Below are 23,616 nucleotides of genomic sequence, written 5' to 3'. Positions count from 1 at the left end.
AACATGTAGGACTTTTTTTTTTGTGATGGCCTGTAATAAAATTAAAACCATTGTTAACAAAAATATGTTCCTTAAAATCTCTCCATTGCCAGGCTTATAGCGCTTTTATCCTTTGGTCTATGGGGCTGTGTTAGGTGTAATTTTTTGCGCCATTATATGTACTTTCTATCGGTACCTTGATTGCGCATATGCGACTTTTTGATGGCTTTTTATTACAATTATAAAAATTTTGCACTTTGGGATTTTTTTGCGCTTATGCTGTTTACCGTGCGAGATCAGGAATGTGATTAATAGTTTGGGCGATTACGCACGCGGCGATACAAAACTTTTATTTATTTTTATTTAAAACATGGTAAAAGGGATGGGATTTAAACTTTCATTAGGGAAGGGGGCTTTTTATTAACAATAATCCTTTTTTTTTTTTACACTTATACTAAAAGCCCCCCTGGGGTTAGGGTTATTCCCCCTGGGGGACTTCTAGTATAAGCACTCTGATGTCTCATTGAGATCTATGCTGTAAAGTTATACAGCATAGATCAATGAGATAGGCACTGGATTGCTTCCAATCAAGTGCCGAGCCGGGATCAGCGCCATTACGGCGCAGACACCCGGCCGGTAAAGATGTGTGAATCGCCCGGGACAACGTCCTGGGGGGGGGGTGATCCACCCCACTAGACACCAGGGATCGGCTGCAACTTGTAATCAGATGCGGCTGTCAACTTTGACAGGTGCATCTGATTACCAGATTAACGGGCATGGCGATCGGACGGTGCCCGCTAATAGCCGCAGTCCCGTGCTACATGCGGCACCCAGGACCGCGCCGGTTCACAGTAAAAATACGCCCACAGTCCTAATAGGTTAAAATGTCACTGTCATTAAAAAAAATTTTGCAGAAATCAATAGTCCAGGCGATTTTAAGAAACTTTATAATCAGGTTTATTAGCCGAAAAATGCATTTTTATCATGTCTTCATTGTTCTCTATGGAGAGGGGGGAGATGAGGCACCAAAACAGGACAACAAAGTTCATTTACAGCTACATCACCGGGCTATCTCCTCTGACAACAGCACTGACCTCTCTGACCTCTGAATACCTGCTTTCAGCGGCTCCCTGTGGTGTAATCCTTTGTTCTCAGCTCTCTGCTGCAGACTAATCTCCCTCCTCCCCCCTCCATAGCTCAGACAAGATTTGACTGATAAAAAAAAAAAGTCGAGATTTCCTGATTCTGAGCAATGGATGACAGAAAGGAGAGGAGGGGGGACCTGGGAAAAGTCTTTTTAAATGCAGATAATGGCATTTTTGTCTAATAAACCCAATTACAAAGTTTCTTAAAATCACCTGGACTATTGATTTCTGAAAAGAAAAAAAATAAATAAAAAAAAAAATTGACAGGGACTCTTTAAACATGAGGATATATGTGCAGTACCTGTTCCTCGCTTTGGCCATACTCTTGGATTTTCTCCTTTCGAACCGTTCTTCATCCGAAGAGGATGTTGTATCGCTGCTGTGAATTGCATGCTTCTTCCGTCTACCGAACAAAGAAGAGGAAGCTCCATTACAATCTCATGGGATCTTAGATTATCTGGGGCCTGCTAAGTGAATGGAGGCAGGGAACAGACTTTCAACCCTCAGTTTTCAAGATCTCTGCTTGCTGATCGTGTAATGGACACAGATGAAGAATACTGCAATGCAGCAGAGATTTTAAAATTGTAGCGATGGATATACGTGGGGGGTGCTAGCCATCTGTGGCAAAATGTGCCCTCAATAAAAGAATTACTTATTACTATATCTGTAAAAATAGTTTATAAGCCAATTTTAACTTAACACCAGTGAAGCACGAGGAGGGAGGAGAGTTTTATTTTCTGTATTTCAGTACATACCGGATATGGCTTCTTCTTGCCGGAGATCTGTGTGTATCAAACAAAGTGCTTTGTCGCTTTTTTTGATGTGCTGGCTCTAAGAGACAAACAGGGAATCTTTATAAGTGGATGTAGTTCACAGATAGACAACACAGTGGACACACTGTTCGTGTACTATAGGTTCATTGTATCATAAAGACATTATTCCAGTGTTACCTAAAATTCAGAGAGGACATGTCTCCTCTCCTGGCCATGTCCATTTCAGACTTGTAACCACCATTTTAAAAAAAAATTGACATTAGAGTGTAACAAAAGGCTGTCTCTCTGCACAGTGTAATACTTACTAGAGCAGGGGTAGGGAACCTTCGGCCCTCCAGCTATTGCAAAACTACCCTGGACAGTGGAAGTTTTAGCTCTGGTTGTCCAAGCATAATGGGAGTTGTAGTTTTTCAACAGCTGGAGGGTCAAAGGTTCCCCATGCCTGGGCGGATCCACAACTATGGAAATTTTTACGGGGACATTGAATCCTAAGAGTCTATTTATACAATCTGTGTCACACAAAAATAGGACAGGTCATAGTGTGGAGCAGAATCACGGCACAGATCCCCCAACAGAACTCTATGGGATCCATGTTTTTCACTGATTCCACATCCGTAGAATCTGTGAAAATCATGGATCCCGTGTCCCCCCCCTTGACAGCTGCTGGAAGCGCATCCCGCATCCCGCAAGCCCAAACCCTCCATCCTCTGAACAGGAGTGCTCATCACTGTATTGCTCTCCCTTCTGTCTGAACCAGCAGGGAGATGGCAGTCAAGGCTGTCAGGTCAAGAGACATAGAGCCGGCATACACATATTAACCTGAACCGGCATAGTCCAAAGCTGCTTTCTTCTTCTGGCTCTCCAGCACACAAGTAAGGTCACTCAAGCGCTGGAGAGACCGAATGTCAGAGGACTATGCCGGTTCAGGTCCATATGTGTATGCCTGCTCCATGTCCCTTGACCTGACAGCCCTGACTGCCCCCTCCCCTGCTGGTCCAGACAGAAGGGAAGGCAATATAGAGGTGAGCACTCTATCGGTGCCATCAGTGAAAAACACTAATGCCATAGAATTCGGGTGTGAAATGCGCTGTCAGTAGCTTTCTTGGGTGATGGGGATAGTGGGATGAGCATTAGAGGGGACTACAAGCCCCTGCATGCCATATACAGGGGAACTACAAGGTTCAGCATGCCATATAAAGGCAGACTACAAGGCCCTGCATGCCATATACAGGAGGACCACAAGGTTCAGCATGCCATATTCAGGGGTATACAAGGTCCAGCATGCCATATGCAGGGAGACTACAAAGCCAAGCATGCCATATACAAAGAGAATACATGGCTCAGCATGATGCCTACACCTGGTGGAATATATACTGCGGCGATGTGATGCACAATTGGTGAAAAACACGGATGTAAAAACGGATGCAATCACACATGGCTTTCCTCAGATCACGGATCTAGCTAGTGGGACTAAATGACAGTCCTTAAAAATCACTGGATGTGTGAATGAGGAAATTGTTGGACATCTAGAGAAGAAATAAACATAGGAAAGTGTATACGTCCTCCAAAATCTTCATTCTATTGCTAAGTAAGCTGTACAAGATTTAACCATTGAGAAACTAGACAGTAGACCAGGACTTGTTGGGAGTTGTAGTTTCACAACAGCAAGCTACCTCTTTATTTTAAATATAAGGGATCCCAGCCCTGAGCAGGTTATTCTTGCAGGTGTCGCATGTATATAGTAGTTGAACGCCATGTTTCATCCATCTGCCTGCAAAGTAGAGTTACTTATCTATACTGGACATGGAATACATTACCTACCAATAGGAGGAGCTTGGTACCTATCCACAGTTTTTCTTTGCCTTAAGTTATATGGCCGATCATTTTCTTCTCCTTCTACCTCGGCTTCTTCATCCCCATCTTCTCCTTCCTCCTGGGATTCTACAGAGGAGAGAGATTTTTTTAAGTCAGGTACCTAACAAGTGAACAATCCTAACAAAAAATGTGGAAGCCGTCAATAGAATAAAGGTTGGTTTTATTTCTATGGGATAGGCCTAGCTGATAGTTGGTGCGTCCCCTCATAGGGGAGGAAGAAGGCTTCCCTGATCAGTCAGGTGAGCATCAAGCTATGTACAGAATAGAAATGATGGCCGCCACATACATGCCTAGCGTTACAGATACTGTGAATAATGGCGCTCTGGTCATTCAGTATGTGGCTATATACCTAGACTACACAACCCAATCTCTGCCAGTCACTCAGCATTGAATACTATATAAAACGACATAACTGTGGTGCAGTTCACTGCAGAACCTGCAGCTCCTCATAGACCCAATCCGGGAACTAATCCGGGCACTCCTTCTAACCCAGACGTCCATGAGGGCAGAAGTACGTGTCGGCCTCCAAACCCTTATAATTTCCTTCCAACCCTGTCAGTTAGGAGGTGAGCATGCATGGTCAGGTGATGTGTGAGCTCCTGCCATGGCCGGTGGCAGTGATGGGACCTAACCAATACATACACACAGATGGCTGGCAGCTGCAGTACCAGGCACAGACAAACTTACAGATTTGGCACTAAAGCCATTAAGTTTGCTGAACACTGGGTGTCCCAAAGGGCAAACACTTTGAATCAAACACCGATGACAGTGTATGAGGATTGCGATATATTTTCAATAACATAACATGCGACCACATTTATTTAAATGGAAGCTTTAGAAAGAAGCTAGGAGGATTGAAGTGACATTTAATTTTTTTCTCTTTTTTAAGTCAAGCTGTGGTTTAAGACACAAATGATCAGTATGGTTTCCCTGTGGTTAAAGTGTAACTATCATTTAAAAAAAAAAATTCTGAGATGTCATAGCCACATGTCTGAAGTTTGCATCGGTCAGGGTCCGGGTGCTGAGACCCCCCGCCTAGAACGAAGCGGCAGACTAGCTCAGTCCCTTCATCTATGCTGTAACTGCTAATATGAGCAGTCTACAGAATTATAATGGGAGCCTATGGGACTTCTGGCAATTCTGTCTACCAGAAGTTCCATAGGCGCCCATTATAATGCAGATCGATTGTATAAGTTTATAGCATAGAAGAAGGAACAAAGCGCGCACTACTGAGCGCGTCTGTCCCTTTGTTTTAGCAATCTAGCTAATGTCAGAATTTTTTTTTTAATAAGTACTAGAGAGGAGCGAACCTGGAGCATGCTCAAGTCCATCCGAACCCGAACTTTCGGCATTTGATTAGCGGGGGCTGCTGAACTTGGATAAAGCCCTAAGTCTATGTGGAAATCATGGATATAGTCATTGGCTGTATCCATGTTTTCCAGACAACCTTAGAGCTTTATCCAAGTTCAGCAGCCCCCGCTAATCAAATGCTGAACGTTCGGGTTCGGATGAACCCGGTTCGCTCATCTCTAATAAGTGCCCTTTAATGGCCATGTGAACATACCTTAAGTCACTAGTGGGATTTTTTTAGTCCATGTTCAGAGAACAAGCTCTATGAATGAACATAAAATACCAAGTGAACCAATCTCATAAAAAAGGCAGCAAAGTCGATGCCAAAAAGAAATAGAGACCTTCAGAAACCTCTTCTTCCTCTTCCTCCTCTTCTCCCTCGGAGGACTCTTCATGCCGAGTTTTGATGGGGTAGCTGTTTCTTCTCAGGCTTTTTCTCCTCCTCTTGACACGGGAGTACATGTCCATGTTCTCCTGTAACATAGGCAAGTGACACACTAAGCTCTAATGCCTCTCTCCCCTCACCTCCTCATTACAGAGTATATGCATAGGATATACGTAACTTACAATATCACTCAGCTGACGGCTATGGTCCCAGAGCCCCGCACTGACAAGCCTGTCCGGCTCAGCTTTATTTGTCTAGGTGGCGAGATATGTGGCCACCTATGTAATTTTAAGTATATGGGCTACCACTGCATTAGACGGGACAGCAATACGGCATTGGAAAGCAATATGTATCCTTTAGGACTACGCCGAGAGGCAGAAAGAAATGTGCATGACCGCCAAGCGTGGTATGATGAACCAGGGACTGAGCATTTTGGGTGACACTATAGAGAACATGGTAATACTCATACAGGAACATAGTAAACTATCTCCGCTTAGTGAAACAAAACAGACAAACCAGGTCTGCAATGGCCTCATGGTACAGTTTGGTGTAACACCTGGCATACTATTCAGATCTATATATATATATATATATATATATATATATATATATATATATATATATATATATATATATATATATATATATATATATTTTAGAGGTGATCCCCATCCTACAAGGGGAGTATGAAGCTAATCTTTCAAAGGATGTAAATGTGATACATTTAAAGTGAAAACTGTACATTTGAAGTAATGTAAACTGTAATGTAAAAAATTTTTTACATGTCAGAGACATGGGTACTGAGACCCGCACTGATCACTTGAGTTAGCAAGGAGTGGATCACCCAGCTGAACTCTTCTCCCAGATTGTTCTAGCACGCAGACCCCCTCCAATCAATCCATGTCAAAAGTTTTCTGAAAAAACAGGCACACTTTAAGATAATGATGGCCTGAAATACAGCCAGTAAATTGTACAGCCCATCAGTCACACAGATGATCCGACCACATGCCAGAACCGGTTCACATCTGCGTTAGAGGAACTGCGGCTTTCAGCTAGAATCCCCAATACAATGCAGCACTGATTTGCTTGATAGATTGCCAGTCACCAGAATCTGAACAGACCAGATAATAATCATAGGGCCGGCAGGCGGCGTCCGTGTTCAGCATGCACAGGATTTGGTATGGCTTCATTTTCATTGTTCTGCTCATATAAGGTAGTTTACAGTTTTTGTACTTAAAGTGACACTGTCACCCCCTTTGTGCATTCTGACATCTCTACACAGGTGTAATGGGTAAATTTAGTGGTTTTCATACCTTATTTCATATCATACGTCATGGTGCTTGTTCAAGTGTCCTTTTATCAACTGCAGATTGTATTAAGTGGGCGTGGCCTCTCGGCATTAGCGCCACTTAGCCCCGCCCCACTTAACACAATTTACAGTTGATAAAAGATGACTTTTTACTTGAACAAGCACCATGATGTCTGATATGAAATAAGGTATGAAAACCGCTAAATTTACCCTTTACACCTGTGTAGAGATGTCAGAATGCACAAAGGAGGTGACAGTGTCACTTTAACCTTTAACAGGGGGAGGGGGGGGGGGGGGGGGGGGGGGGGACTACGGCCCCACAATATATCCCCCTAGAATACAATGACATGGCTCCCAGCAGGCCCTTGTGTTCACATATGGCTACAACGGATAAAAGACTCACAAATTCTGTGTCTGTCCACATACGCAGCCGCTCCACTTCCCTGGATTTACTACCCCTGCGGATATTGATATTGTCCATTTCCTGGAGAACTGCCTCAGCAGTGCTAAGAAAAGAGAAAAAGAAAAAAAAAAAAGGATCATATATTTGCTTCTTCTAGCATTTCACCAAGCACCAGGACACCTTTACGGTATGATCACATGGACTGGATAAGCTGCACATAATCTTAAAATATTTAAATCTAAATAAATAAATAAATGAACACAACATAAAATTTGCGGCTTATACGCTACATGTGAACATGCTCTTATTGTAGTTTCTCCACAAGGATTATAATGTGCAGTGTACAGTTATAATCCTGGGGGGATTTAATCTATGGAAGTGATGTGCTGCTGAGGATAAGGTTTAAAAAAATAAAAATAATAATAATAATAATAATAATAATAATAATAATAATAATAATAATAATAAATAAATAAAATACCTGGTGTACATCACAGGAATATTTCCTTTCATGTTCCTGTTTTAGGAGCACCGAGGGTTTAGTCTGTTTGCTTTTTGTTAATCAAAGCCGTGATGTAGAGAACAAAATTAAATCGATCCCAGTAATCTCTCAGGTCCTCATACAAAGATTGAGGGAAAGCTCGGCAGGATGTGTTAGAGTCCCCTAACTTATGCCTATAAGTTATACCTATATAATTGTCCATAGATTCCCTGGTGGTTATGGTAAACATGCCAATAGACCCCCATTACCTGGGGGGGGGGGTACAAAGACCTGACAGCCTGAAAGGTGCTGCTGTAGCCTCCGTATTTAACTAGTATACATAAGTGTTAATTGATGGAATAGCGCTGACTATCCAGTTTATCATGCAGTATACAGATTGTTAAAGACAGGACCCTTTGTCACATGTATACATCACAGGTATAAGTCATGTGCCCAGATGCATACCTTGGATAAACTCTATAAGTCTATGGCTCACACACCAGCGAAGGAGGTTTCTGGGGATGTGAGGAGACCAAAGTACAGCTACTATTGTGTAATTCCCATTCTCATTTATGGTGTTTTGCACATGCAATAAGTAGCATTTTATTAGTTAGCTCCAACATACTAGGGACTGGTGTGGGATTGGTAAGCCTTGGAGCTGATGACAAGATATCTTGAAGGGCTTCTCCCACAATAGCAGAAAACAACCTATTGCGCCATTTCTTCTCCGAGAAGAAACATTCCCACCCCCCACCCCGCTGTGCAGAGGAGTACAACGCCGACCCCTTTAATAAAATGAGGTTGTGTTGCATCGTTTACACAGCAGGTGGATATAAGTTGGTGGTGGCTCAGAAGTTAGATCTCCTCTGGACATAATATTACAGTTCACCCCACTGTTGTGCCATAACATCAGTTATTAACATCATCCTGTGTGTGTGTGTGCCTGTCATATCAAAGTGTACCACTAGATGGCAGCAAGAAGTGGCAGACACCCGAGGGCGCTTCGCTCACCTGTTCACAAGCTGATCAAACAGCAGACTCTGGTTCAAGCTCTCGAATCGGTTACTCTTCGATCTGCAGCTCCTTCTGACCTCCCGATTTCCATTAATGCAGGAATGATCAACATTGCCCTCCTTCTCCACGCGGCGGCTTTTAAGGGCTACAGAGAGAGACAAATACACAGAAGGGAAGCAGTAAGAACACATCCTTCATTCCCATTAGCTCTTTGCACTGACAAGTCAAAAGTTTTTATTGATCAGGGTCTGAATGTTCAGCCTATAACCCAGGGATGGGGAACCTTTGGCCCTTCAGCTTTTGCAAAACTATAATTCCTATCATGCCATGTCCAAGCATGATGGGAATTGTAGTTTAGCAACAGCTGGAGGGCCAAAGGTTGCCTATCCCTGGTATAACCAATCAGAAGTGAGGAGACACATGTGAGTGAGATGACATGACTCCACAGACTTACAATATGCGGCTGTTTTGGTCATGTGATATAGAGCCAGGAGAGAACGCAATGAGCGCGGACTTCTACCGACTCGTTCTCCTGATCGGTGATTGTCTGAACACTCACCCCCATCGATATTAACTTCATAGGTCTCTCTTTTTTTCTAGCAGAATGAAAAGTAAGATGGAGTGGCAGAAATACTCACATAGACTGCTGTGGCTGTTTGGTAAAGCAGCACCAGACTGAGATAATAACCTATGGGAGGAACAAAGCTCTGGATTAGACTCAGACTTTCAAGCATATTTAAATTTATAGGGGGCAATGTATCAATGGAGACTCTTGCGTGAGTACTTAATGATTTTTTTCACTGATCTCCCTGAGCTCGGCGTTTGCTGTGTTTTGTAGATATTTTCTTATGTTGCTTTAGATATGTCCCTCAATAATCTTAAATTATGTCCCCTCATTCACTGCTCATTATCAGGAAATTTCAACCCTTTTACATCAGTCGGGCCCTGTGTAACCTATGGAGAGGGGAGGAGGGAGATTAGTCGCCAGCAGAGAAAAAAGAACAAAGGATTACACAGCGGGAGCTGTATGAAAGCCGGTATTCAGAGGTCAGTGCTGACTGTCAGAGGAGATAGTCGTTGATGTAGCTGTAAATTAACTCTTTGTAGTCCTGTTTTGGTGCCTCATCTCCCTCCACCCCTCCCCGCTCCATAGAAAACAATGAAGACAGGGGGGGCTTCAAACTGCTTTTTCATGATAAAATTGCATTTTTCGGCCAATAAACCCAATTACAAAGTTTCTTAAAATCGCCCGTACTATTGATTTCTGCAAAAAAAAAATTGACAGTGGGACTTTAAGTCTTTCCTGATGTGTTTTATGCCTTACACCCTTTTTGTAGCCATCTTTGGACCCGTTTTATTTTATTAGTATTAGAGATGAGGGAACCTGGAGCATGCTCGAGTCGATCCAAACCCGAACTTTCGGCATTTGATTAGCAGTGGCTGCTGAAGTTGGATAAAGCTCTAAGGCTATGTGGAAACCATGGATATAGTCATTGGCTGAATCCATGTTTTCCAGACAACCTTGGAGCTTTATCCAAGTTCTGCAGCCCCAGCTAATCAAATGCTGAACGTTCGGGTTCGGATGGACTCGAACCCGGTTCGCTCATCTCTAATTAGTATCCTTTAGTAGGTGAGGTCTCCAGAACTGGTCACAGTATTCCTATGATAAGCCATCAATGGTGACAACTAACATGGCTGCACGTCCTGCTGCGACTTCTGAAAAAATGAGGCCGAATAATAATATATCTGTAAATAAGTAAAAACAATCAGCAAACCCTGACGGCAGCTCTGCTTTCTGATTCATAGCGGAGGATTAGTGACTGGCCTGACGTTACATCCACAGTGTTGTACAATGTCAGACGGACCCTTTACCTGGATCTCCTGGTTGACATGCTCCATCCCTCCCGCTGTTTGGCGGCTCGGGGTTTTGGGCTCTCCTTCCGGACAGGCTCAGCATGGTTACAAGCTCGCTTGGCTGGAGGAGATAACTGGCTGTCACTCAAGCTGCCGTCACTGCAGGTGTCTTTCTGTAAAGTTAAAAAAAAAATTCCATCAAAATAAAAAAAATAAAAAAATCACTGCAAAAGAAAATTAAAGATATTTGCTAGAAACCACCCACACTGATCCTGCTTTAAGCTAAAGTGTCAAGAAACCTGTCCTGAGCTGCAGCATGCACACCTCCTCCCTCCCCCACTCCTCCTTGAGCTGCAGCATGCACACCTCCTCCTTCCCCCACTCCTCCCTGAGCGACAGCTAGCATGCCTTCTCCCTCCCCCACGCCTCCCTGAGCTGCAGCATGCACGACTTCCCCCTCCCCCACTCCTCCCTGAGCGGCAGCATGCACGCCTTCTCCCTCCCCCACTCCTCCCTGAGCTACAGCATGCACACCTCCTCCCTCCCCAACTCCTTCCTGTCTGGACTGATTGAGAAAGAGGGCTCATCTTCTAATACTGAACTGTTCATGTAACTCAGTCCAGATAGGGAGGGAAAGGAGGGGGCGTGCACGCTGCAGCCCAGGGAGGGGTGGAAGAGGCATGCATGCTGCAGCTCAAGGAGGGGTGGTGGAGGAGGCATGCATGCTGCAGCTCAGGGAGAGGTGGAGGAGGGCGGAGGCATGCATGCTGCAACTCAGGAAGGGAGGAGAAAGAATGTGTGCATGCTGCAGCTTAGGGGAGGGGGAGGCATGCATGATGCAGCTCAGGGAGGGGTGGAGGAGGGAGGAGGCAAGCATGCTGCAGCTCAGGGAGGGGGTGGAGAGGGAGGAGGAATGCATACTGCAGCTCAGGGTAGGGTGGAGGCATGCTTGCTGCAGCTTTGGACACATTCATAGAGACTTGAGCTCCAAGCATGATCTGGAACTGACCAATACCCTTTAAAAAGGGTCACTGCCATGATGCCTTCCCATTGGCCCTAAACAGTTCAATGTGGCAACACACATCTCATACCAGTGGGTGTTATTTACTTGCAGCAGTATCATGGCAGTGACCCTATAAGGGGCTGCACTTCTATTAGCACTGCTCCCCCATGCACTGGGTTTCCCTGTAAAGCAGCAACTAGACCAGGGGTATCGCTGAGCAGGAAAATACAGAAGGTGATCTATATGTAAAATAGTGCGGCAGTCCCTTAATTCTTAGAATTGCAGGGGGAAATCCCAGAGATCAGCCCTAAAGACTACAGATGAGTGAACCTGGAGCATGCTCGAGTCCATCCGAACCCGAACTTTCGGCATTTGATTAGCGGCGGCTGCTGAACTTGGATAAAGCCCTAAGGCTATGTGGAAAACATGGATATAGTCATTGGCTGTATCCATGTTTTCCAGACAACCTTAGAGCTTTATCCAAGTTCAGCAGCCCCCGCTAATCAAATACCGGACGATCGGGTTCAGATCGACTCGAACCCGAACCCGGTTCGCTCATCTTTAGTAAAGACCTTTAAATGCTACCAAATTGTCTCCCCTTACACAGAAGTGTGCTGCCACTCTAATTTATACATATGAGTGAGGATATATATATATATATACACACACATATACACACACAGTACAGGTCCCAACCCCTTGTACACCAGAGGCTGCGCGCTCTATATTACACTATACAGCACGGTATGCCCTTTACAATGCTCTCACAGGATGATGGGAAGTAGGACTAAACACTGCGCTCGGCACATGACCCCTACACAGTAAGGCGTCTAATCCCATTGGTAACCAGAGGTTTAGGGTCACGTGAGGCACGAGGGGTACCGCCATGTTTAGTCTTATTACTTAGTGTGTACAGGGCAGGGTAAGTATAATGCGTTCTGTGTGAGCTGTACACTCGCCAAATGAAAAATAATATCAAATACTAATGATTACATAATGAAAGATGCTGAAACTTTATAATGTTCCTGATCAATTATAAGGTGTATGCGGTCAGTGACCATGTGTCCATCCAGAGACTGAACACTATAGTACTGGGACACCTACACACTATCCCTGTATATACTATAGTACTGGGACACCTACACACTATCCCTGTATATACTATGGTACTGGGACACCTACACACTATCCCTGTATATACTATGGTACTGGGACACCTACACACTATCCCTGTATATACTATGGTACTGGGACACCTACACACTATCCCTGTATATACTATGGTACTGGGACACCTACACACTATCCCTGTATATACTATGGTACTGGGACACCTACACACTATCCCTGTATATACTATGGTACTGGGACACCTACACACTATCCCTGTATATACTATGGTACTGGGACACCTACACACTATCCCTGTATATACTATAGTACTGGGACACCTACACACTATCCCTGTATATACTATAGTACTGGGACACCTACACACTATCCCTGTATATACTATAGTACTGGGACACCTACACACTATCCCTGTATATACTATAGTACTGGGACACCTACACACTATCCCTGTATATACTATAGTACTGGGACACCTACACACTATCCCTGTATATACTATAGTACTGGGACACCTACACACTATCCCTGTATATACTATAGTACTGGGACACCTACACACTATCCCTGTATATACTATAGTACTGGGACACCTACACACTATACCTGTATATACTATAGTACTGGGACACCTACACACTATACCTGTATATACTATAGTACTGGGACACCTACACACTATACCTGTATATACTATAGTACTGGGACACCTACACATTATACCTGTATATACTATAGTACTGGGACACCTACACACTATACCTGTATATACTATAGTACTGGGACACCTACACACTATACCTGTATACAGGGCTCCAGATGGCGACCAAAATGGTCGCCAATGCGACTAATATTTTGCAAATGGCGCCCAGATTTATTAATCTGGGCGCCATTTGCGACTGGCCCCGGCGGCGGCGCGCTGTCTCTTTAAGTCCGGTCCCCGGCTGATGCGCAGCTGCCGGGGGTGTCCCATCCTATCCCCGGCAGCGCGGCGCATCAGTGAGCTGCCTGGGGCCCTGACTTCCGGCACAGGAAGCGCACGTCAGAGACGCTTCCTGTGTCAGAAGTCACAGCCCCGGCGTACAGGGAGCTCACTGATGCGCCGCGCTGCCGGGGATAGGACGGGACACCCCCGGCAGCTGCGCATCAGCCAGGGACAGCGTCCGAAGAAGAAGAGGATCGCCGGGGGAGCGGGTTGTCAGGTGAGTTTGTGTGTTTGTTTTTTTTAAATACTGCTTAGAATAGAGGAAAGGGGGGGGGGCATCTATAATGGGGGGAGAAGAGGGGCCATGTTCAAGGGGGGGAGAGGGGGCATCTATAAGGGGAGGGGGTATCTATAAAGGGGGGAGAAGAGGGGGCATCTATAATGGGGGGGGGGGAGAGGGGGCATCTATAATGGGGGGGGGAGAGGGGGCATCTATAATGGGGGGGAGAAGGGGGCATCTATAATGGGGGGGAGAAGGGGGCATCTATAATGGGGGGGAGAAGGGGGCATCTATAATGGGGGGGAGGAGGGGCATCTATAATGGGGGGGAGAGGGGGCATCTATAATGGTGGTAGAGGGGGTCATCTATAAGGGGAGGGGGTATCTATAAGGGGGGGAGAAGAGGGGGCATCTATAATGGTGGTAGAGGGGGTCATCTATAAGGGGAGGGGGCCATCTATAAGTGTAGGGCAAACTGGCTGCAGACACTGGGAGATATATGCACAATTATTATTATCAGGGCCCCTCAGGTGTCTGTATTGTAGGGGGTCACTTGCATTAGTCACTAGGTGAGAGATATATCTATCTATATACACATCTTGTGGGGGGTCACTATGGCTGCAATCATAAGTCTAGCTCAGTATGTATAGACTGTTGCAAGCTTTTAAAGGGAACCTGTCACCCCCGTGCCAGGGTGACAGGCTCCCAACCCCCCGTTAGAGCCCCCTATACTCACCTCATCGCGCCGGGTCCCGCTTCTGGAGGTGGTCAGGTCACGGAGATCTCAGCCGCTGCAGCCCGGCGCGCACACTGAGAGATGAGTCCAACGCTCATAGAGAATGACGGAGCGCTGGACTCTCCTGTCATTCTCTGAGCGTTGGACTCATCTCTCAGCGCGCGCGCCGGGCTGCAGGGGCTGATATCTCCGTCACCCGACCATCTTCAGAAGCGGGACCCGGCGCGATGAGGTGAGTATAGGGGGCTCTAACGGGGGGTTGGGAGCCTGTCACCCTGGCACGGGGGTCAACAGGTTCCCTTTAAGTTCAAGTTCAGAAGAGTAAGCCTCATTAAAAGGCTAGCCAAGTGAAGCTGAAGTACTGAGTCAGACTGTATATGGTTGTCAGACTGTATATGGTTGTCAGACTGGATATGGTTGTCAGGTTGCAAGTTTCCATGTTGAACATTTTCAAACTAAGAAAAGAGAGAATCTAAAGGAGGAGGATGCTGCCGTGGCCTCTGCACACAGTAAGTCCCATGTAACATAACATTAATTTTACATGGTTTAAAATGTTGGCGACCAAATATTCTATTTGGCGCCTAAATTTTTCAGGTTAGGAGCCAATGGCTCCTAGGTAAATTTTTTAGTCTGGAGCCCTGGTATATACTATAGTACTGGGACACCTACACACTATACCTGTATATACTATAGTACTGGGACACCTACACACTATACCTGTATATACTATAGTACTGGGACACCTACACACTATCCCTGTATATACTATAGTACTGGGACACCTACACACTATCCCTGTATATACTATAGTACTGGGACACCTACACACTATCCCTGTATATACTATAGTACTTACTGGGACACCTACACATTATACCTACACCTTTAGAACATGCCATACTAAGTCTATAAGCAATAACATAGGGAGCTGCTCCCCCTGTGCAGGTACAATGGCTTCCTCCATGATCTGGGGGTCTCTGTGGGAATTTCTGCCCACTCATCTAGAAGAGGCTTTCTGGGGTCAGACCCCGGTGATAAGAGGAGAGGACTCAGCTCTAGAGCGGAGCGCAGGCAGAACATGCTGGAGGCCGATCCTTCTGCATTTCATTATCGGTGGCTGAAGAAGCTGGATGAGGCCAAGGGAGTTCACATGCATGTCTTCCAGTACTTATCAGCTGCTGTATGTCCTACAGTGGTGTATTCTTTCCAGTCTGACACGGTGCTCTCTGCTGCCACCTCTGTCCATGTCAGGAACTGTCCAGAGCAGAAGCAAATCTCCATAGAAAACCTCTCCTGCTTTGGGCAGTTCCTGGCATGAACAGAGATGGCAGCAGAGAGCACTGTGTCAGACTGGAAAGAATACACCACTTCATGCAGGGCATACAGCAGCTAATAAGTACTGGAAGACTTGAACATTTTCAATAGAAGTAAATTACAACCTTGTATAACTTTGACACCAGTTAATGTGAATTCCCTTTTTACGGGAGCCCCCCCTTAAAACAAAGGGGCGGCACTTTATTACAGCTGAGGAGCTGGCCTCAGGGTAGACTCCTGCAAATGCAAAGGGTAAATTCCTGCGAAAAGTAAATTTACCCTAAGTACTCAGAGACAGGGAGATAGACAAGATGCTGACTAAACAAACAGCACTATCGGCAGACAAGAGATCCCACCCGGTGGCTTTTCAGCTGTTGCAAAACTACAACTCCCAGCATGTCCTGGCAGTCGGATGCTAGGAGTTGTGGCAAGCAGGGAAAGACAGAGCTGGAGACTTTAGACTAAAAGTATAGAGACTAATGCTGCGTTTACACAAAGCGATAAATCGCCCAATCGATCGTTAAACAATTTTGAAGCAACGATTTGGTTTAGACGAATAAAGCGTTAGAAAAATCGTTCGTAAATTCGTAAGAATAATCGTTATTGCGATCGTTTTTTAGATCGCTAAAGCCCATCTTTCACATAGGGTGAATCTTTGAAAGACTGTTTACACGAAGCGATCTGCGAATTTTTAGCGAACAACCAACCATCATTTGAGAACATGTTGAAAGATTAAAATGAACGATTTTTCGTTCGTGGCTTGATCGTTCTCTGTGTTTACACGAAACGATTATCGCTCAAATGCGATCGTTATTGCGAAAGTTCGAACGATAATCGTTCTGTGTAAGCGCAGCATAAGGGCCCTATTACATTATCGCACGAAAAATCGTCATATCGTTCGAATTTAAACAATCATCGTTCTGTGTAATTGCAGGCAACAACCGAAAAATCGTTCGTCTGTCGTTGATCGTTGATTTAGATCTGAACCTAAAATTACTGCTAATCGTTCGCTGTAATTCTGCATTCGCTCAAGTTCCGCGTTTGTTCACTAATCGTTCAGTGTAATTGCACATTGTTCATTGTTTTGCTGGAATTAGAAGGAATAAACGATCATAGTAACGACCGCAATAACGATCGTAGTAGCGATCGTATCTAACGACCATCTCTCTGTGCAATAGGGTGGACGATTTCAGGTTAACGATAATCAATCTGGTTTACGATCGTTTATCGCTAGTCGTTAAAAAAATCAACCCTAAAGGCCCTATTCCATGGAATGATTATCGCTCATAAACTCGCTCCTACGACCGCTCGTTAACGATCACAAAACGATTTTTTTTTTTCGAACGATAACACAACGTGAACGATACATGTAGTGTAACGAATATTTTGCGGACGTTACATGGTCGTTTAAAACGTTCACCGGGGTGATCATGACCATACGACACACCTACTTTTTTTAAACCTTTTTACGAACGACTGAAAGATTTCTAATTTTACGAACCGATTAGCGATTTCAAAGACCAACGACTTTTTTTCGACATGCTGACAAAACTATTTTGTAACGATTTCGCCTTTGTCGTTCGCTCGTTTACACCAATTCCACAAAGCGATTATCGTTAACGAGCGATCGTTGGAGCGAGTTTATGAACGATAATCCTTCCGTGGAATAGGGCCTTTAGATGTAGAGGGACATTTACAGAGCCTGATCTTTAAATACACTAGCCCTGGCCCCGATGGCTGATAACAGGGAGCAATAGCAGAGTATAGAGGTAGAGGTCAGGACAGGGAATGTATTATGTAATTCCTTTGAGGATCCATTAGAGAATGGGGGGGAGGTATAACCCATAATGACTATAACCACTACCATGTGTATGTGCGGCCGTGTTACATGCCGGCTCTGCTCAGCAGCTGCTCCCTTGTTTACATGCGGGAGGCGGCAGAGACTTATGCACTGGCCTTAGATGAACTTGTATGGAGAGAGGCCGGGAATGTAATGTAAGCAGACGGGCACCGGCGTCACACACACTGATCTCCCAATCCTGCACCAAGCACCACCCCCCCCCCCCTGCTGCTGAGGGCCTACAGGGGGGCCACAACATCTGGAGAGGACAGACCCCCCCTGTAAGAGGGGGGCCACACTCACACACTTCTCTATGGACTGGTTTGGGATCAGGACGCGGCTGCACCAGCTGATCCCCTTCCAGTGACATCCAGCAATGTGAGCGCTGGCAATGGATCAGATGGGACACGGGGCCGACACTTTACACCTTACTGAGCATGCTCCAAAATCTGCCCAGAGGGGCCTCATCCACTACAACAGGGACCGGGAACCTTCTGCCCTCCAGCTGTTCCATCAGGACTCTCCAGGCATGATGGGAACTGTAGTTTTGCAACATCTGGAGGGCAGAAGGTTCCCCGTCCCTGGTCTACAATGATGGATGAAAGGTTTCAATACAGAAGCAACAGGATGTATGACAACCCGGGACGGCCAAGTGACTGGAAGTGAAACCGCTGACCCTCCCTTGAAGCCGTCCACACACATTTAGGGTACAAACACACACACCGTATACTCAGCAGATACGCAGCAGATTTGATGCTGTGTTCAGTTATTTAGATCTAATCTGCTGCGTATCTGCTGCGTATCGCAGCAGTAAATACGCAGTGTATGCGGCGTGTGTGTTTCTACCCTAAGGGTACGTTCACACTTACAGGATCCGCAGCAGATTTCATGGTGCAGATTTGATGCTGTGTTCAGTTATTTAAATAAAATCTGCTGCGGATCCGCAGCAGAAAATCAGCTGCAGGTCCGTTAAGTGTGAACGTACCCTAAGGGTACAAACACACACACCGTATACGCAGCAGATTTGATGGTGCAGATTTGATGCTGTGTTCAGTTATTTAAATGAAATCTGCTGCAGATCCACTGTGGATCTGCTGCGGATCCGCAGCAGAAAATAACCTGCTTATCCGGTAAGTGTGAACGTACCCTAAGGGTCCGTTCACACTTACTGGAATCGCAGCTGATTTTCTGCTGCAGATCCGCAGGAGATTTCATTTAAATAACTGAACACAGCATCAAATCTGCACCATCAAATCTGCTGCGGAACCTATAGGTGTGAACGCACCCTAAAGGGGTACTCCGGCAAAACAAAGAAAAAATCTTTCAAATCAACTTGCATTTACACTGAGCGATAATTTGCCGAATTAATCACTTAACGATTTTGAAGCAACAATTTGGTTTTTATAGCGATCAGCGTTTAGACCAATAAATCGTTCGAAAATTCATAAGAAAAATCGTTATTGCCATCGCTTAAGCCCGTCTTTCACATAGGACGAGTCTTTGAAAGACTGTTTACACGAAGCGATCTGTGAATTTTTAGCGAACGACGATTTGAGAACACGTTGATAGATCACAATGAGCGATTTCTCGCTCGATCGTTTGCAGTGTTTACACGGAACGATCATCGCTCAAACGCGATCGTTATTGCGAAAATTCGAACGATAATCGTTCAGTGTAAACGTACCATTGGAAAAACATATTTGTAATTTACTTCTATTTAAAAATCTCAAGTCTTCCAGTACTTTTCAGCTGCTGTATGTCCTGCAGGAAGGGGTGTATTCTCTCGAGTCTGACACTGTGCTCTCTGCTGCCACCTCTGTCCATGTCAGGAACTGTCAGAGCAGGAGCAAATCCACATAGAAAACTTCTGGACAGAGGTGGCAGCAGAGAGCACTGTGTCAGACTGGAAAGAATGCCCCACTTCCTGCAGGACATACAGCAGCTGCTAAGTACTAGACAAATTGATAGGTCTGACAGCAGATCATGTGCATGCTCGGCCAGGCTGGGTGTCCATGTATACAAGAGACCAGAATCCAGATCAGAGAAGCGGAACTTTCGTCCATCCAGCTGTTGCAAAACTACAATTCCCATCATGCCTGGACAGCTGTCCAGGCATGATGGGAGTTGTAGTTTTGCAGCAGCCGGTGGGCTTAAGTTCCCTGTCTCTGTCCTAGATCCGGCTTACCCTAAAGGTTAGATACCCCCATGGATGTACATAGCCAATATTCCACATGCCCCGCCACCCTACTACAACTCCCAGCATGCTCTACCAGATTGGGAAATCCACCGATCTAACACAGTAAACAGTTTTTTCTTCAGCTACAAGTGAGAACAAGTCGGACAAGGAAGGAGGAGGGGGGACAGAAGGCGGAGTGACTGATCGCAACAAAGCAAACTTTATTTGTACATATCTCCGGTATAGCAGAAAGGTGTCGGCTAGGAGTGAAGCAACATTACTGCAAAACTACAACTCCCAGCATGCCTGCGTGTCCTGGTGGGAGATCAGCTGCAGCCTGAACAATCCAGTTGTCACTGCCCTAATGGATACAATGTGTCCTTCCCCGGCTGCTATCCCCGCAGCCACCAGAGAGGGCGCTCGCCTGCCGAGTCTAAACAGAAACTTTTGTTCTTTTGTACAATCCAGACAGCTGGCGGCACACAACATAGGGGCACCTGCTGTGCCCACACTACAGCCGCCCCGCACCCAGACACAATGGGTACAAAGCCCTGCTGCACCCAGGACTCTGTATACATACACAGCGGAGAGCTGCGGCTTCTGAGGTCACATGACATCACAAACACACAAGCAAAATCACGTGACCAATGACATCATCAAGCCTCCATAAATCCTACGGCTAGGAGTAGATGTAGCAGAGCTGAGTGTGTCGTTCTCAGGTAGCCGAAACCATATTGTGATGAACTATAGGTAACATGCTCAGCTCTGCTGTATCGAGGGGGAGGGGGGGGGGACTTTGGCAGTGCATTGTTTATAAGTTAGGACTTCAGCGCAGAAAGAAACTACTCAGCTCTGCTACATGCAAGTGGTGGAGGAGCTGCAACATGTGAGTGGTGGAAGGAGAAGCTGCAACATGAAGCTACTCAGCTCTGCTACATGCAAGTGGGGGAGAAGTACTCAGCTCTGCTACATGCAAGTGGTGGAGAAGTACTCAGCTCTGCTACATGCAAGTGGTGGAGGAGCTGCAACATGAAGCTACTCAGCTCTGCTACATGCAAGTGGTGGAGGAGCTGCAACATGTGAGTGGAAGGAGAAGCTGCAACATGAAGCTACTCAGCTCTGTTACATGCAAGTGGGGGACAAGTACTCAGCTCTGCTACATGCAAGTGGGGGAGAAGCTGCAACATGAAGCTACTCAGCTCTGCTACATACAATTGTTATAGGGCCAGCTGCAACAACCAATTCAGCTCTGCTACACACAAGTACATAGTAGCGCAGAGCTGTCACTGGATACAAGGTAACACTATAGAGAGCACAGCATGTAACAGAAGCCTATGGTAGTCTACAGCAGGATACAACCAGACACTAGCACCGTGCAGGCTGTATAGCAGAGCTGACTGTGTAATAAGATATAATAGCCCAGTGGCAGCCATACTGGAGTGTAATAAGGTATAATAGTCCTGGGGCAGCCAGACTGGAGTGTAATAAGATATAATAGACCAGTGGCAGCCATACTGGAGTGTAATAAGATATAATAGACCAGTGGCAGCCATACTGGAGTGTAATAAGATATAATAGACCAGTGGCAGCCATACTGGAGTGTAATAAGATATAATAGTCCTGGGGCAGCCATACTGGAGTGTAATAAGGTATAATAGACCAGTGGCAGCCATACTGGAGTGTAATAAGATATAATAGACCAATGGCAGCCATACTGGAGTGTAATAAGATATAATAGACCAATGGCAGCCATACTGGAGTGTAATAAAATATAATAGACCAGTGGCAGCCATACTGGAGTGTAATAAGATATAATAGACCAGTGGCAGCCATACTGGAGTGTAATAAGATATAATAGTCCTGGGGCAGCCATACTAGAGTGTAATAAGATATAATAGACCAGTGGCAGCCATACTGGAGTGTAATAAGATATAATAGACCAGTGGCAGCCAGACTGGAGTGTAATAAGATATAATAGACCAGTGGCAGCCATACTGGAGTGTAATAAGGTATAATAGACCAGTGGCAGCCATACTGGAGTGTAATAAGATATAATAGACCAGTGGCAGCCATACTGGAGTGTAATAAGATATAATAGACCAGTGGCAGCCATACTGGAGTGTAATAAGATATAATAGACCAGTGGCAGCCATACTGGAGTGTAATAAGATATAATAGACCAGTCGCAGCCATACTGGAGTATAATAAGATATAATAGACCAGTGGCAGCCATACTGGAGTGTAATAAGATATAATAGACCAGTGGCAGCCATACTGGAGTGTAATAAGATATAATAGACCAGTGGCAGCCATACTGGAGTGTAATAAGATATAATAGACCAGTGGCAGCCATACTGGAGTGTAATAAGATATAATAGACCAGTGGCAGCCATACTAGAGTGTAATAAGATATAATAGACCAGTGGCAGCCATGCCCGGGGCAGACACAATGGCCGCGGCCTCCTCCGTCTCGCCTCACCTTGGCCGGCTGTGTCCTGCCGGAGAGCCGCCTCTGCCCGGAGCGGGTCCGGGAGGAGATGAACCTCCCGTCCGGGCCTTGCAGGGCGCTCCGCCGGGTCTTCACCATGTTGCTGTTGGCGGCCGGTAAGCGCAGACCCCGGCTCTGTCCTCGCCCGCCGCCGCTGTCCCTGCTCCTGTCCGCGGCCTGTGCTCCGGGCCTCCCCGCATGCACTACCGCCGCCCGGCAGCTCCGTACACTGTCCGGCAATGCTCCGGATCAGGCTAAGCCGCCGCCGGCCGCCATTTCCCTTTCTCTGCTCAGTCAGGCTCACCACCACCGCCGCTACCGTTGCTGCTACCTCCACCGGACACCAGGGGTCGCTAGACTTGCTGTCAACTCTATGGTGTAGGGAATTTTTTTTTTTCTAATTATTATTCGAGGTCACGTGCAGAAGGAGGAGGCGGCGGTCGCCATTTTTGTTTAGGTAAAATAGGGCATGAGATTGGATTAGTTACTGTGTGGTTCAACAACTGTTGCAGAATTACATCTCTTCAGCTGTCAGGGCATGATGGTAATTGTAGTTTTACAACAGTTGGGGAATATTACTGTATCAAAAATTAACCCCATTATGGGAGCCTCCAGATGTCAGGGCATGATGGGAATTGTAGTTTTACAACAGTTGGAAAGACTCAAGGTTGGGGAACGCTGCTGCATCTCATCATCAATAGTTACCAGCTATCCATGGAATAGGGGATAACAACGTGATCAGCGGGAATCTGACCACAGGGATCTCAACCAATCACGTGAAGGCGCTGATCATTAGAGTTGAGCGCAGCTAGAGCATGCTCGAGTCCAATCACTTGGCATTTGTAGGCACGTAGCTGAGATACGTGGGGCCCCATAGCAAAAAACTGTGGGGGGGGGGGGGGTGCTGGTGCTGCTGGCAAGTCTTCAGGGGGTGAGGGTTCAGGTCAGGGGTCTGTTGCAGCCAATTGCTGTCCAGGGTGGAGGGGTGCTGATATGAGCCCTGCCATGGCAGGCAGATCAAGCTTCGCCAGCCGTAGGTCCCCCTACTTCCCTGTAGGGCCTGTAGTAGCTGCGAGGTCTTCCTCCATTGTAGGTACACCCCCTGAAGGGTGTTCGTTCTGGAAAATAGGTCAGGATTTTTTAGATTCTGTTCTAT

General features: G+C 45.9%; 1 protein-coding gene across 4 annotated transcripts in view; it reads right to left on the bottom strand.

Annotated features, from left to right (window-relative positions):
* Window positions 1-22,793, bottom strand: part of ATAD2B (ATPase family AAA domain containing 2B) — an 89,662-nt gene extending 66,869 nt beyond the window's left edge. For 2 of the 4 annotated variants that reach the window (XM_069973079.1, XM_069973081.1), the window contains exons 1-9: window positions 22,452-22,793; window positions 10,587-10,741; window positions 9,353-9,402; window positions 8,712-8,859; window positions 7,220-7,322; window positions 5,464-5,596; window positions 3,719-3,838; window positions 1,880-1,955; window positions 1,426-1,527 (exon numbers count right to left, since the gene is read on the bottom strand). In XM_069973079.1, coding sequence (XP_069829180.1) covers window positions 1,426-1,527; window positions 1,880-1,955; window positions 3,719-3,838; window positions 5,464-5,596; window positions 7,220-7,322; window positions 8,712-8,859; window positions 9,353-9,402; window positions 10,587-10,741; window positions 22,452-22,559 — 995 coding nt within the window. In that variant the 5' untranslated portion in view covers window positions 22,560-22,793. Of the gene's footprint in view, window positions 1-1,425; window positions 1,528-1,879; window positions 1,956-3,718; window positions 3,839-4,185; window positions 4,336-5,463; window positions 5,597-7,219; window positions 7,323-8,711; window positions 8,860-9,352; window positions 9,403-10,586; window positions 10,742-22,451 lie in introns of those variants that run through there. The other 2 variants (XM_069973080.1, XM_069973083.1) reach the window with 2 other exon arrangements.
* Window positions 22,794-23,616: the final 823 nt, after the last annotated feature.

Source organism: Dendropsophus ebraccatus, chromosome 6 (genome assembly GCF_027789765.1).
Source record: "Dendropsophus ebraccatus isolate aDenEbr1 chromosome 6, aDenEbr1.pat, whole genome shotgun sequence".
NCBI classification, from domain to species: domain Eukaryota; kingdom Metazoa; phylum Chordata; class Amphibia; order Anura; family Hylidae; genus Dendropsophus; species Dendropsophus ebraccatus.
The sequence above is the reverse complement of the archived record's forward strand: the minus strand, read 5'-3'. Positions and strand labels throughout refer to the sequence as shown.